General features: G+C 33.5%; 1 protein-coding gene across 1 annotated transcript in view; it reads right to left on the bottom strand.

Annotated features, from left to right (window-relative positions):
• The window catches only part of LOC118199372 (calcyphosin-like protein), a 42,637-nt gene that overhangs the window by 5,212 nt on the left and 22,884 nt on the right, over nt 1-14,541 (bottom strand). The window contains exons 2-4 of the mRNA XM_035371214.2: nt 10,929-11,017; nt 8,167-8,344; nt 761-970 (exon numbers count right to left, since the gene is read on the bottom strand). Coding sequence (XP_035227105.1) covers nt 761-970; nt 8,167-8,344; nt 10,929-11,002 — 462 coding nt within the window. The 5' untranslated portion in view covers nt 11,003-11,017. The remainder of the gene's footprint in view (nt 1-760; nt 971-8,166; nt 8,345-10,928; nt 11,018-14,541) is intronic.

Raw genomic sequence — 14,541 nt, 5'->3', positions numbered from 1 at the left:
ATAAAAAAATGAAAAATTGTTTTTTTACATCTATGTTCCATGCAGCAAAGCCTCTCGATGCCCATAAAGGCTCATCTCTCGGCGCTGATGCCGTGGAAGACTTAGTTTTGAACTGCTACTGAAAGCACGAGATAAGATTCCGTGCGCGTGAAATAAAAGAGGGAGCTGTTGTCGGTTGGACAGCGACTCCCATCGCATTTCCAAGGTGTGCTCTACCACTAGCAGATTCGACTTTGAGTGCAGCTCGAACGTTCTATAAACGTACAAAAGCCACCTGGCTGATCTTGCCGTAGTCATATGCTTGTTTCAAAGATTAAGCCATGCATTTCTAAGTCCTTTTTGTCTCTCTGAACTCATGAAAATGTTTCACTTGGTACAATTATCCAATCATCTTACAAAGAATTAGAATGGTTATAGTAGTTACCGTACATTTCTGGACTGAATGCATCAAAACTTTAAATGATTTATTCTTTTGCTAAGGATATGGAATCCTTGAGGCGTAAGACAACAATGACACTACCCACCTCACAGTAAAAAAAAAAAAAAAAAAAAAAAAAAAAAAAAAAAAAAAATTCGAATACCTTTTACTCTGGAATATTCAAGCAATGTAACATAAGCTACAAGCTAGGCAATATACATACGAGTACATTACATCCGGTTATTACATACACAGCTCCCAAGTCAAGGGCGGGCTGTTGTGAATCGGAAGAATAAATAATGGTCGACTTCCCGCCATTTACAACAGCAAATGTTTTCTTACCGTTCCGTCTCCCTTGTTGGGCGTGTCAAAACTTTGAAGGAATTCCAGTAGTACTTCGTCTTCGCTCTTTTTGCCCGCGGCAACATCTGGATGTTCTTTGGCATTGTATACGCCTTTTAAGTCTTCAAGAGTCACACTTCCGTCTCCTGTCTTGTCCATCTTTGCGAAGGCTTTTTCTATGACATCTAATCTCTCTTGGGAAAGAGGAGGCTGAAGAGCCATAAAATTTAGAATGAATGTTATTTAATTATTACTAAAATATGCACATATATTTACAACATCAAGAAATAAAAAGTTCATATTGCAATTCAAAATAGCTTAAAAAACTAAAAAAATCAAAATAAATAAATAAAAACTCCAATTTGCTGAGACCTTCAGGTCAATATATTACCTCAAAGAAAAAAAATTACTATTAAAAAATAATACAGCAAACCCTTGTCGAAAGCGGGGTTACGTCATTAACGCAATGCGCGAACGAAAAAATCGCATTCCGCAAAGTAAATTTACTTTGAAATCAACAAGTTAGGTATAGAAACAGATTAGATTAAGAGAAAGTATGTATAATTTATACAAAGCTAATTATCGTAATTAAAAGGCGAAAATAAACAAATGTTAATTGAAAGGATTTCTGTTACTGTTTAATAAGTAGGTACATGATGTATTTTAAGTAGCTGGTAATTTCTGCTTGAGACAATATCTGACGCAATTAATTCTTCGCGGTAAGAAGTGCAAAAAAATTCAGTACATTTCATAAAATACCCTCCTCTTCTCTCATTTGTGTCAATCTTCATTGCAAACTAAGACAGTCCTTGTGCCTTTTATCAACAATTCGTTTAATTTTTTTGTAAGTTAAAGGCGCTTTATCTTCTTCACTTTCGATGCTTTCATCGTCTGCTAAATCATCCAATTCTTCATTTGTCATTTCACGAATGTCATCCTCGACTAATTCTTTGATTTCGCCTTCTTCCGTATATTAAAATCTCTCGCCTCTTACTGCTTCTGCACTTTGTACGATTGCCTTGGCTTCATTTTCAATCGACAGAAATCCCTTTTTCAATTGATCAAATTAAAATTCTTGACAACTGATGCCACAACAGACGCCAGACAGCATTAATTGTTAACGAATTCAGATCACAACTGATGTTAGAGAGCATTAATTGTTAACGAATTCATTTGTTCATCAATAATTAATACTTACAATTAATGTATCAACAATTAATGCTTGTTGCGAGTTTAATCATTTCTATGCAGCGTCTTATGTCGAATAGCTTCCAGTAAGTAAACACGCCTGACATAGTAGACTTTGAATATTTTTATGAGTCCTCCATGATTCCAATGGGTTAAAGAAATAGTTATTTGGTTTAAGGAATAAAACCTCTACATTTGGCTGCATTGTTATGAGGGCTTCAGCACTCGGTCCTGGAACATTTTCGAATACTAAAAGAATTTTAATGCTCAGTTTTTGGCTATTCTAAGCAATGTTTGATTTCTTTAATGAATTAATTTTCAAGCCAGTAATTAAAAAGGACTGTCATAACGCGGCAGTGTATTCTGCTTATAGTTGAAATTTCCGCATTGAACAAATTAAATAGAACAATTAAGATAACGCGTATACGCAAAACTGTGTTCCGCAAGTCAAGGTTTGGCAAAAGTTTACTGAATTTCCGTTTGTAGCTTCGAAACTTGTTTTGCATTTCTTTCTTGAGTATAAAAAGGTGTCACAAGAAAAATATCAAAATGCTGATCCCCTGTATTGATAATGAAGCATGATAAAAGTATATTATTACTGATGCAACCAGATCATAAAAATCAACTGATTAATGAAATAAAAGACTTGTTGAAAAAAGCTGAATGAAAACATATTTTTAAATTACAATACAGTGGAACTGCCGGCGAATGGCGGACTCACTTACTAAATGGCGGCACTTGGGGATGGGACCGATAATTTTGATATCCAAGATTCAAGAAAAAAGACCATTGCTGAAATGGAAAACTGGATTTTTACAGAATGGAATATTTGCTGGGAGTCTCTAATAAGATAAAAAGAGTTAATGAAAATAAAAAGTTAAACAAGAGGATGGATATTATAAATAATGTTGATATAAATCAGATACTGATTAATCTTGGGCGTTTCCAGGCTTACTTTAATCGGTTTCATCTACAGAATAATGATAAATGCTTAATATGTGATAAGTTTGGGGACACCAGGCACTTCGTCGTTGAATGTACGCTTACCCGGAGTGCAAGAGAGAAATATAAAAAGAATTTTAAGGACGATTTTAAAAGGAACTCTTCAAATTTGAAAGATTTTGCAGAGACAATAATGAAGATTTTAAATACGAACAAAGATAGAATTGGAATTCGGCACTGAGACTTAGATTTCGGACTTTATATGTTTTTTCTTATGCTTGTTTTTTCGGGCCAGTCCCACTTTTTGATCATACGGTCTGCTTGTGCCGGCTAGGAAGATCGGAACTGTGCCCTTATAATGCTGATGATTATTACTTTAGAGGAAGGCTTTAAAAGAGGTTGTAAGAATTATCGCATCCATCTGGGTCGTATTAAGTGGTTAGCACGCCCAGCAAGCAAAAGGAAACTCGGTTCGAATCCCGGCGAGGGTACGGTTGATTATTTATGTTTTTTACTTGGAAAATTATGACAATATAGATAGTGGTGTCTGAACTAAAATGAGGTAGACGATAGTTCGTCATTAACTGGATTTGGTGTACTAAAATTTTACGTTTGTAGTAACCTTTTAAGCGGGAACGAATATACAGAATGTTCGTATATCCTTCTGCATACCTTAAAACGTTTAGCAAGTCCAGCTAGCAAGTGAAAGAGCAATGGCTCGAATCCCAGCTGTTGAGTTTTGCTTTTCTTAACTCCCGAATTTCTAAGCTTCACATTTTGCCACACAACTAAAATAAGTTGGATTCGTTAACACTTATACTTTTTCGAGCTGGCTCTCCCCAGTAGCTCTATGAGCGGAGGAGAATATACTGCTTTGAAGAATTATTATCTTTCCACTTGTGCTAGTGGTGTTAGTGGATAGCACCAGCTAACTCGCAAGTGGAAGAACCGTTGCATAATCTGTAGAGTGGCAATCGAAATAAAAATGGGCGAATTATAAGCACATCATCGGGGTTCAAATTCCAGCGATGGCACAATTCATTTTTCACGTTTCGAGCATCAGGAAAGGCTAATAATCTCTAAAAAGTGACTTTCAGATTTTTTCATCTACTCTATCTTCGCTTTTGGAATCGGATGATTCTCCGTTTCCTTTGTGTTCATCATACACTTTTTAAATTTTACACATGAATTCTAACTTATGACCGCTGATTTGTACATAAATCTCGTTGGAGGGAAGGTCGAAAGCAGCGAAGTTTAAGAAAATTATCAAATATATTGTTACTTATTTTTCTTCAAGTACCTTACGATACGGGTTCGTGGATTTGGAGTGAATAACGACAAAAGCACTTGATGAAGTATCAAAACACTTATTCAAAACAGCTCCAATAACACGTTTACAGTCGTCGAAGAACTACTATAAACATGCTGAAATGATCAGCGACACAGCCTTCAGACTATCAGGCTATAATGGTGGAGATAGCTTCACTGCAAAGCACCAGAGTACAGCTCCCGATTCTGTTCAGTCGTTCTCGGAACTCCACATACTCTCGAGGCTCTTCACGCTAAAACTCGCGATGCACTCGACCATACACTAGAGTACAGCTCCCGACTCTTTGCTTTAATCGTCCCTGGAGCTTAACACACTCTAAAATGAAACTCGACGATGCACTAACTCGCGATACACTAAGAGACTCTTTCGGTGCATTGGATGACCAACTCGGCACTCACTGACTATCAACTCGATGGACTCTTAACTAACTCTGTACGTACCAGTAGGGTTTATAACTTTTGGCTTGTGTTCGAGAACATTCTGGTCCAAACCAGTAAGAATTCGTTTCTGAAGGTTCTCCATCCTGCTATGGTATATTGCCAATTTTGTCGCCAAATAGTCGATTTCTCACCAAATATGAAAACCCTGCCTTCCCTTGCTATTTCCTGGCAACCTTAAACCTGCTTTACGGGGAAGCTATCTTACCGCGGCTGCACATTTCATAACAATATTATTATGAATTTTAAGCTACAAATGGCTTGAAAAGTTGCTAATCTTTATATTACATTATCCACTGAATCACAGAGTGTCAAACTATAGGAATATATCTAAATCGAAGATAATTTGACATTGATTTTAAATGTTTCGATCCGGACTTATGGCAACAAGCTTTAAAACAAGAATTATTAAAGAAATAAGAATAAAAAGTAAACTTTCTAATACTAATAGTCTTAAAAGTGGATTACAGTTTAAAGAGCGAGGTTTTTATTTGCCCTCTCTCCGGTGTTTAGAAATCAAAGTAGACATCAAAAAAAAAAAAAAAAAAAAAAAAAAAAAAAAAAAAACCGTTTCATTTTTTTGTTTTCTTATGTAGTGTTCGCATAGAAATATATCTCATATTTTTAAATGGTAAAAAAAGATTTGAATAACTATTCGACATTTCATCTCATTTTAATTGGCCTCCCTAAATAATATAATCAATTACTCATTTGACAGGTAATATCAGATTTACTTTCGACTTATGACAAGTGTGTAAAGAATGTAAATCTGTAGAGAATTAATGTACTGTTTATTTATAAAACCAATTAGAATAAAAACTAATCAACTTAAGTTGTTAAAATCTGCAATAAACTGTCTATTGTTACTGATGCAATGAGCATTTTCTAGATAGCAACGCAAGAGCATTGAATAAATCACAATATTGTCCGCTTTCTTATTAATAGGTACTTCTTTAGGGATAATTTGGGGAATTTTTCCCCCTATATCGATCCACGTGTTTACTGTAACTGTACACCAGTTAGAAAGTGCCTCAACGCAATTTTTGCTATTTTTACATTTATAATGATTAATGCCGAGAAAGCAATTTCAGGTGTTACTATTTTCGCTTTCCAAAAAGGAAACTTCTTCCGGCAAAACAAGAAGTTGTTACTAATCTAGAACCCCTCACTTAACTTATACATTACAAAATTACATTGCTTATAAGTGTGGGGAAATGAACAATTTAGAAATAAAAATAACCTATATCTTAAAAAATATTTTGTAATTTGTTTAAGGTTTTTTATCACTAGTATATAAAAGATGCGTGCATATAACACATGGTTTCCTAACGCTATAGCGTGTACATATACGTTATACCACGAGTCAGAAATAAAGCCTAAATTTGTAACAAAATTATGTTGCAAGATGTGAATTGCAACTTCAGTAAAGTGCATTGCGAGTTTTACTAACATTATGGCAAGTTTGTTAATTTTTCTTCTTTTTCGTAATCAACATGTTAATTTGCAAAAAAATGTTTCATAATGCGCCTTTAGGCGTAAAAGGTTATTTTTTAACATGTATCCGAAAATCTCATTTCTAAATTGTAGCTAATAAAATAACCCTTATTAAGCAAGTTACGAAACTTTTAACACTAGAATACTAGAAAAGAAAGACTTCAAGACTAGAAACAAGAGAAGTTAAGATTTTATTATTTCTTTAATATGTTCTCCTACTGTTCTTTGTTCTTGTTCTTTTCATCAGCTCTTCTACTTGGCACCACGCCCAACTACAAAGCTGAAAGATCGCTTTACGAGAAAAATTGAATAATGACTCTAACCCAAAATTCTTCCCTCCTTTCATCTCAAACAACACACTATAATTAAACATATTTTCTCCTTATGTTCTGGTGATGTGATCATTCGGTAAGAATCTGGCAATTTGAAGAACCAAGGTCAATTTCTGATGAGGACACAGTGAATTTTTCAAGATTTCCGTTTCCTTTATTCTCAGTGTTTCTATACACAAGCTAAAAATTGAGGACGATATATTATCACTACCTCAAATTGATAATTTAGGATTACTTCTTCCCCCAGCCTTCATTTAGATGGGGCGAATGTGTGAAATTAAAGGTATTCTTCCCATGTGCTCAGTAGAGTATTGGTCAGCATATCAGTTGAGTAATATACAGATCCTATTTGGTTCCCGGCAAGGGCAGGATTAATATTTTAAGATACCGCATTTCGAAACTTGTAATGACTCTACAATGCATGTACCTCTACCTCTTTGCAGCAACGTGAAAATTTTCAAAATAACTGGGGAAGGAATATAAACCTGTGATTCTGCTATATTTCTAGCTTTCAAAACGTAAGTTGCATGATAATGAGGGTACGTAAATTTGGTTTTTTAGAAGTAATGAAGTAAAAGTTTTTCACTGAAAAGAGCTACTCTGAGCCTGCAAAAGGGCTGAAAAAAGCCTAAAAAAGGGCTACCCGCTAGGAGATAAGAAAAAGGAATAATATTAGTAGTTAAAAATCAGCCAAACTTTTAAAACCACTTATGATTTTTCTCAGATTATATTTTGAGTTTATCTGCATTTTTAAATGACTTAGATGAGCAGGACACATGGAACAGGCACCAGGGCATAATCCGATCCTGTGTTTAATACAGTGAAACAGTTGATAGTAATTACGTTGTTAGTTAGCATTTCGAAGATAGTAATTCAGAGTACTATGTTTTCATTCTTCATTGAGAAGAAAAATGTTGTAGGGTCTACTTGCTTGTCTTCTGAGTGATAATTGTACTTGTAGTAACTGTACAGGAGATGGGTTTAAAGTACCTTTTATTAAACTCTTTAAAATTTACAATGCGTCAACTCGACGCTAATACACTACGTTTGGGCGATAACTGAAATCACAGAACTAAACTAAAGATTCGAACATGTTTACAAGTAGTAGAAATTCTCTAAGGGGCTCAGATAACTCCTGGTGGTAGCAAAGGAAATGCTGTTATGCTACGTAAACCAACAATAACTCCGGGAGTATAAGCTCACGCAACAGATGCTACGGAAATAGCCTAACTCTCTCTAACTTTCCTTCGGGAACCCGGTATTTAAACTTTTTCTCTTCCAAGTAGAATTTGCATTAGTCCACGCGCGCTACCAAATTTAAATATTCTGCCATTGACAATTAGGGAAATGAAGGCTTATAGGAAAGTTTAAAATTAAACTTTATCCTGTTTGTTAAAATAAATATGAATCACTACAAAGTAAAACACGAGTTTTAATGAAATCTTTTTTCTATTCGTTATGAAACTTCCATTTATTTTAAAACTTCTCTCTCTCCCCGTTTAAAAAGAAAATGAAAGAAAAAAAAAAAAAAAAAAAAAAAAAAAAACTCATTATCAAAACCAAAAGCTTATTACTTCTAGTAAGCTTACTGCAGAGTGTTTTGAAGTGTGAGTAATTTTATAGCAACAGACTACTATGACAAACGGGATATGCATTTTTCTTATTCAATTTGCGGTTACTTACTCGTACGGCCTTCAAAAATTCTTCGAAGCTGACGGTTCCACTACCATCTTTATCCAATTCTTTGAAAAGCTCTGCAACTTCATCACCGTCCAAACTTGCTCCATATTCTTGCAATCCCAGTTTCATTTCGTCTAAATGCAGCTTCCTATCGCGGTTATCATCCATGAGACGGAAAGTCCTAAAGTAAAATTTTATTAGTATATGAAACCAATTTCCTCTAAAACTTGAAAAAAATTCTCTTAACAAGTACGTTTATTTTTTAAAGCGCATAATAAAATCTATGCACTGGAAGTCACATCATATCATTCCAGACTTAATTTACGTTGGAAGAAAGCAATATCATCTTTTTCCTGTGATTATTTTTAATATCAGATGTATAAGGTGTATTTTAATTAACATATTATTTCCTACTATTTTAATTAACGTGTTATTTATTACTATTTTAATAGACATTTTACTTCTTACTTACTACTTACTATTACTTACAAATAAGAAATAAAATAACATGTTATTTTATTTCTTATATGTTATTTATTATACTTAATTACTTTACTACTTACTACTTACTTACTAGCTGAAGGACTCAGCATTGGCCTGGCTTTACGCAGAGTGAAGGCGCTTCCTTTTTTGGGGGGGGGGATGGGAGTAATTCTTTCGAAATCTCAGGCAGACAGTGATTTTCCTCTTATTTTGGTTTAAGATTATTTTATTTTATTTATTTCGCCACTTATTTATTTTATTTATCCTCTTATTTCGGTTATGCATAATTTTACCAAGTTCGAATAAAACTGTAGAACACTGTGGAACTAACACGGTGGCATGTAAGAGTTCTGTTAAGAACTGATATTTGCTTTGTTAGCGGTTACATCTTGTTTCGGAAATACGTTTACGGAAAATCACCATCCACTTTGGTCGATTCTTTCACTGTTTTCGGAATATTCGCGAAAAACTGACATCAAGCGCACTAAAATTCTGCTTTAAAGGTTCTGCACTGTTTTAAAGAGTAAACGAACATGGTGCCATCTAAGAGTTTTAGCAAGAACTGAATGGGAAAGCAACAACGGCGACGTAAACCTAAGATGGGTGACACGATTTCAAAATCGAAATTATGTTGAAATATTCACATCGGAACCCAAGATGGGCGACTTGAGAGCAACGTTCTATATAAACGCCGAGTGTGAACCCTGTCGAACGGTTTTTTGGAATCTGATATAGACAGTGATCTTTGTCTTGTTTTGAAGGTCAAAGGTGCAAAATTTCATTAGGATCGGAATAAAACTATTAGTTTATATGAGTTACACACATACAAACAGGCACTCTTCTTTACATACGTATATGATTTTAATGAATCCATTTAGGGCAATTTCACGGGCCTTGTTAATAATTAATAATAATTTAAATGAATCTGCATTTATTGATTTTAAATCGCTTAGTTTATTAATAAATAGCAGAATAAAATTGAAAGAAAAATTATATATCTTATGCTTTGCTGAACGACAAAACACTGCCGCCTGTAAGATAGACTTATTTAAATTTGACTGTGGCTACACATACCTTTTAAATCGCTGATTTTGTTTATTAAATTCGAAAGACAAATACACTGCAAGTGGGCAATACACTTCTTTTATATCGTCGAGTTTTTATATTAAATTTGAAGCAAATATTTTACTCTTTGCAGAGTGGCAATACATAGCTTTATGCATGATCATTGACAAAAATCATTACTGCATTTTATTTTATATGTTGATTTTTTTCTTCAATTCGACTTTTTCTTCTCTAGAAAATGTAAATGAAGAAAGTTTAAATAACAAACGAAAACCTTAGAAAGAACTGGCAACTCAGCCAACCATGCTGAAACTCTACTACCGTTCCTTGCCTTTAGCGCAGTGCTGAGGACTGATGTTATTTTTGATTGAAATTATGTTAGTTATTACGGAGCCACGTTGTTAAGCTTTAAATTTAAAATTTGATTTGTGTATAATTTGAATCATTGTTGTCTAATCATTTTGAGTATTAGTTATCTGTTCAGGTTGGAAATTGTTGCAGTTAATTAGTTAGCATTTTAGTTAACGCCAAATTGAAATGACAATAAATGCTTTAAGTTTGTTCTTTTACCCTGTTGTTATTACTTAACATTCTCGGCTTAAGGGTAAAGATGGGATGATAATTCGTCTGACAGTTTAAAAAGTTAAGAGTATTCAGATTAAATCAAACAGAGTGTTTACATTAAATTAGAGTATTTAAATTAAATCATACTCTTAGATGCACTGTATATATTCACAGAATCTCTCCCGGAAAAGAAATTTTCTCATCACGTTATGTAATAACTATATATATATATATATATACAGAATGTAGCTAATATCTTTGTTTATAAGGAAAACATTAGCTACTTTTGACTATAATATATTAAAAGTGGTTGTTTTTTTGTGCTTAATAACATATTTGTTTTTGACATTATAATCATATTGTACTTTTAAAGGAGAGCGCAGGAATCACAGGTATTACGAAAGCATAAACATATTCAAATACCTTTGTTTTAAATGGCATAATGAGCATTTTATAAAACATTTTTCAGTAACACATGATTCGTGTCAAGTATTCAAGTCTCAGTTTCATCCCATAAATGTAGAACCTTTTAAAATCATTATCAGTATTTATTTCAATAGCAGTTATTATCTCTGAAATAATTACTAATAATCATAATTTAAAAACCATCAACTATTAGCTCAATATTAGAGGTATCTCATTTGAATATTTACCGAGAAAGTCCAATAATTCCATTAGCTCCTCTAGATCTGCAAACTTCCCGCAATTTTTCAACAACCTGAGACATGATCTTCTGAATAACCTGAAAAATAAATTTAATAAATGAGAAGTTAAGATTTAAGCATAATTTAAAGTTCTTTCGAATCTAATATTGCACGCACAACTAAGTAATAAGTATATTATGTTTTCATAAATTCAGTAAAAATCACAGCAACAAGGAAAAACTCAAATGCGAGTAAAGAATGACATATTAAAATCAATTCAGACACTTATAATAGCGACAAATAAGATAATGTAAATTCATATGAAAAAATCTTTTGCTTAAAGGATGAATATATAAACTTAAGAAAGTAAAGAAGAAAATGAAATTCTGTCCATTGTTAGGCGCGAGTTTAATTGGCCTCGACTTCAAGGGAAATAATAATAAATATGTCAGGCATTTTAGAAAAAACATTACGTACGCATTAAAGTTTTCCTGAAGTGCATGGCATATTTAAGTAGTATATAAGCTATCAGAAATACCATAAACGATCAACATAATGACAGAATTGTTAGCATTCTATAACCATAATAATTAACAACATTGTTTGGGAGCCGCCCAACCGGTAGAGTGCTTAGTGACGCTAATTGCCGTACCGAGGGTCCGGTTCGAAACCGGAGAAGGCATGGATGTTTGTAAATGTATAGTGTCCGTGCGGCTTGGATGTCTCTAAATAGGCGGGTTACCGAAAGTCCTCTCTGGTAAGGCAAGAGGGGGGGGGGGGGCAGAGACCCTCGGACCCGTTCTCCCTCCCCGGGTGCTTTCCATCAAAATTGGAGGAAAAACTGAGCAAAGGCGCGAAAAAGATGAAGGCTACAAGATTATATTAGACTTTAACGTAAAGATAAATGAACAAGGGTGAGGCACTAGAAAATATAGGCAAACTATTAGGCAATATAGAAGAGCAAAGGGAGCTTGAAATTTTTGTGTAACAGATTTACGCAAGTACGCGACTGAATTTTAAAGTTCCTTTTTATTAAAATCATTAAAAAGTTAGAGATACATAAAATTATTTTTCCGTATTGTGATAAGTACTAAATAAAAATCAAGTTAAATAATGTATTATTGTTATTTTTGGAGATAAAGGGCTCATAAAATTGATGAAACGATTTTTTCAGGATAATAATATTTTATTGTTTTAAAACAGTTACTTGGAAGATCAGTAGTTCGAATGCCGGCGAAGGCAGAGCTGATTTTCACATTTCTCGTTCTGGGAGAAAAAAAACCCTTAATATCTTTTAAACTCTGCTTTCATCGGTTCTGTGTGCATTCAACCAATTACGGACTCGTACGTATATAACAGTATCATACTAAACCAACTGTTGTGTCCGTGCATGAGCAAAGTTCTTCAACACTATATTTGAAGCAATAAGCGTCGTAAAGGTTACGCCAAAATGTTCAGTCGACATTCTTGTACATTTTTGTAACAAAAAAGAGCATTAGCGTAGAGTAGTAAAGCAAACAAAGACAAAACTTGTTATAAATGACCTTGACCGAGCAACAACAAGAGACATTCTGGCGAGAAACTCCTCTTAAATAGAAGGCATTTAATATTACACTGCGTTTACTGCGAATCGTGAGAATCACCAACCCAGGAAATGCAGTTAATAAATGTACCCGTTTATAAGCAAATAAAAGATTTTCCTTCACATTATTAGTCTAGAAAGTACCGACCTTTTCTATCTGAAATGACATATTTTTAATCCTTATGAGGTAGACAAAACTTTTTAAATATTAATACACATTTTAATAAGCATAAAATGATAAAATAAGCAGTATACGTTAACTCAAACTCAAACTATCTAATGAATTAGGCTAAAAATCAAGTAACTGTTTATCAAGTCCGCATCAACTAACAGAATATTAACAAAGTCGTAATATATGCAATAAAAATCCCATAATCTGGGACGTTCGGGACTTAAGAGATAGCGGATTATAAAGTATGTCAGATTTTTTTTATATATATCATTGGAATAAAATTGTATTACTCAGTAAAAAGATTTTTTTAATTGAATTTACTGAAAAACGAAAAAAAATTGCTTACAGCGATACTGCATGCATATTTAACATGTAAAACGTATCTGTAAATAAATTTACTTAAAGTTTAATTCAATAGAATATGAATATTTATTTATTTATTTTTCGATATCATAATTTTTAACTTTTAAGGTGAATTTCACAAATATGATTAACACTTCACCAGCCTCATGGCAAGTGATCTTGGTTGAATCACCGTCTTTTCTGTCCTTAAGCCATAGGTTTCTGATCCTCTCTCACTATTCTTTGAATTAACGTTACCCAACTTTTGGTTAACAATCGCATGTTTCTATTTTATTCCCGCATCACCACTTTTTTTTTATCAAGTATTGAAAACGTTTTAGCATCCAACGATAAAAAAGCAAATTCTATATAAACTCTAAGTTTTGAACAAAAGACTAACTGCAAATTGCAACATTTTAGAATTTTGTAATCTGTAAATGGCAACCATTTTAAATTATGTAAAACAAATATATATATATTAGAGTTCAGGTCAACTTAATAGTTGTGTATGATATTTTAGAATTCTACGTTATACAGTAAACAAATATAATTCGACAGTTAAATATGAATATTCTTTCTTTACGACAATGACAAAACGACAGGAAACAACTACTCAATCTTTCCAAATATTGCTGATCGCTACTAGGGCAGTCTTAAGGCAGGTTTGTTTATTCAGAATACGGCAAATAGGTTACTCAAGAGCACTACGCATGCAAACAGGCACACTAGGCGGGCTGTCTGCCAAAGGGAAGGGATGCTTTTGTGAAGGACTTTATAAAAGAAACTGGCTCGCATACACGTTGCATGTAAGGAAAGCCACGAAAACGTTCATGCATGTAAAGCCCGTTCGCCGGGAATCGAACTCAGGTTGGACCTACTAGTGTTCAGGGACTTTACCACTCGTCCACTGGTGGGCCATCTTAATGCAGGAATGCTGATGAAAGGGATGCCAGATTATCAGGCACACTGAGCCACTGGATAGCACATTATCAGATTCTACAGACTGTTTTCCAAAACACATTTTAGGCTAATGGCTCCAGTTTAAGAAATGAAACGAATGAATGAAACAAAGCAGCTTGTAAAAGTGTTGGTCACGTGACATCTTTCAATAAAAGGAGTTAAAATGTTCTTTCCATAAAAAGAAATGTTTTAATGAATAAGTTAGTGCTTGCTGTATTTAATATATCTCAGTGAAAAAAATAAGGAGTATTAAAAAAGTTTCAAACTGAGAAAAAAAGCTATTTAAAATTATTCGACTTAAATTCCCCCCTCCAATGAAAAACAAAGATGAGATTTCAACTTCAGCGACTTTATAAAAACTGACAACTGCTGGAAAAATGTTTCTCTGAAGTTGAGCACTTTTACAAACAAGAACTTGAAACTTACACCTCTCTACTCTTATTTTACTAAAATTAAAGATGTCTTTAAGAAATTTTTCTCAAAAATTTACACAGATAATTTTAGAGACATGAATGTCTTCAAAATTTTAAATTAAATATATATGCAGCAATTTTAACTTAATGGTG

Source organism: Stegodyphus dumicola, chromosome 3 (assembly GCF_044657685.1).
Source record: "Stegodyphus dumicola isolate Sdum_Otavi_A_Nest chromosome 3, ASM4465768v1".
Taxonomy (NCBI): domain Eukaryota; kingdom Metazoa; phylum Arthropoda; class Arachnida; order Araneae; family Eresidae; genus Stegodyphus; species Stegodyphus dumicola.
This window is presented reverse-complemented; position numbering and strand designations above follow the sequence as displayed.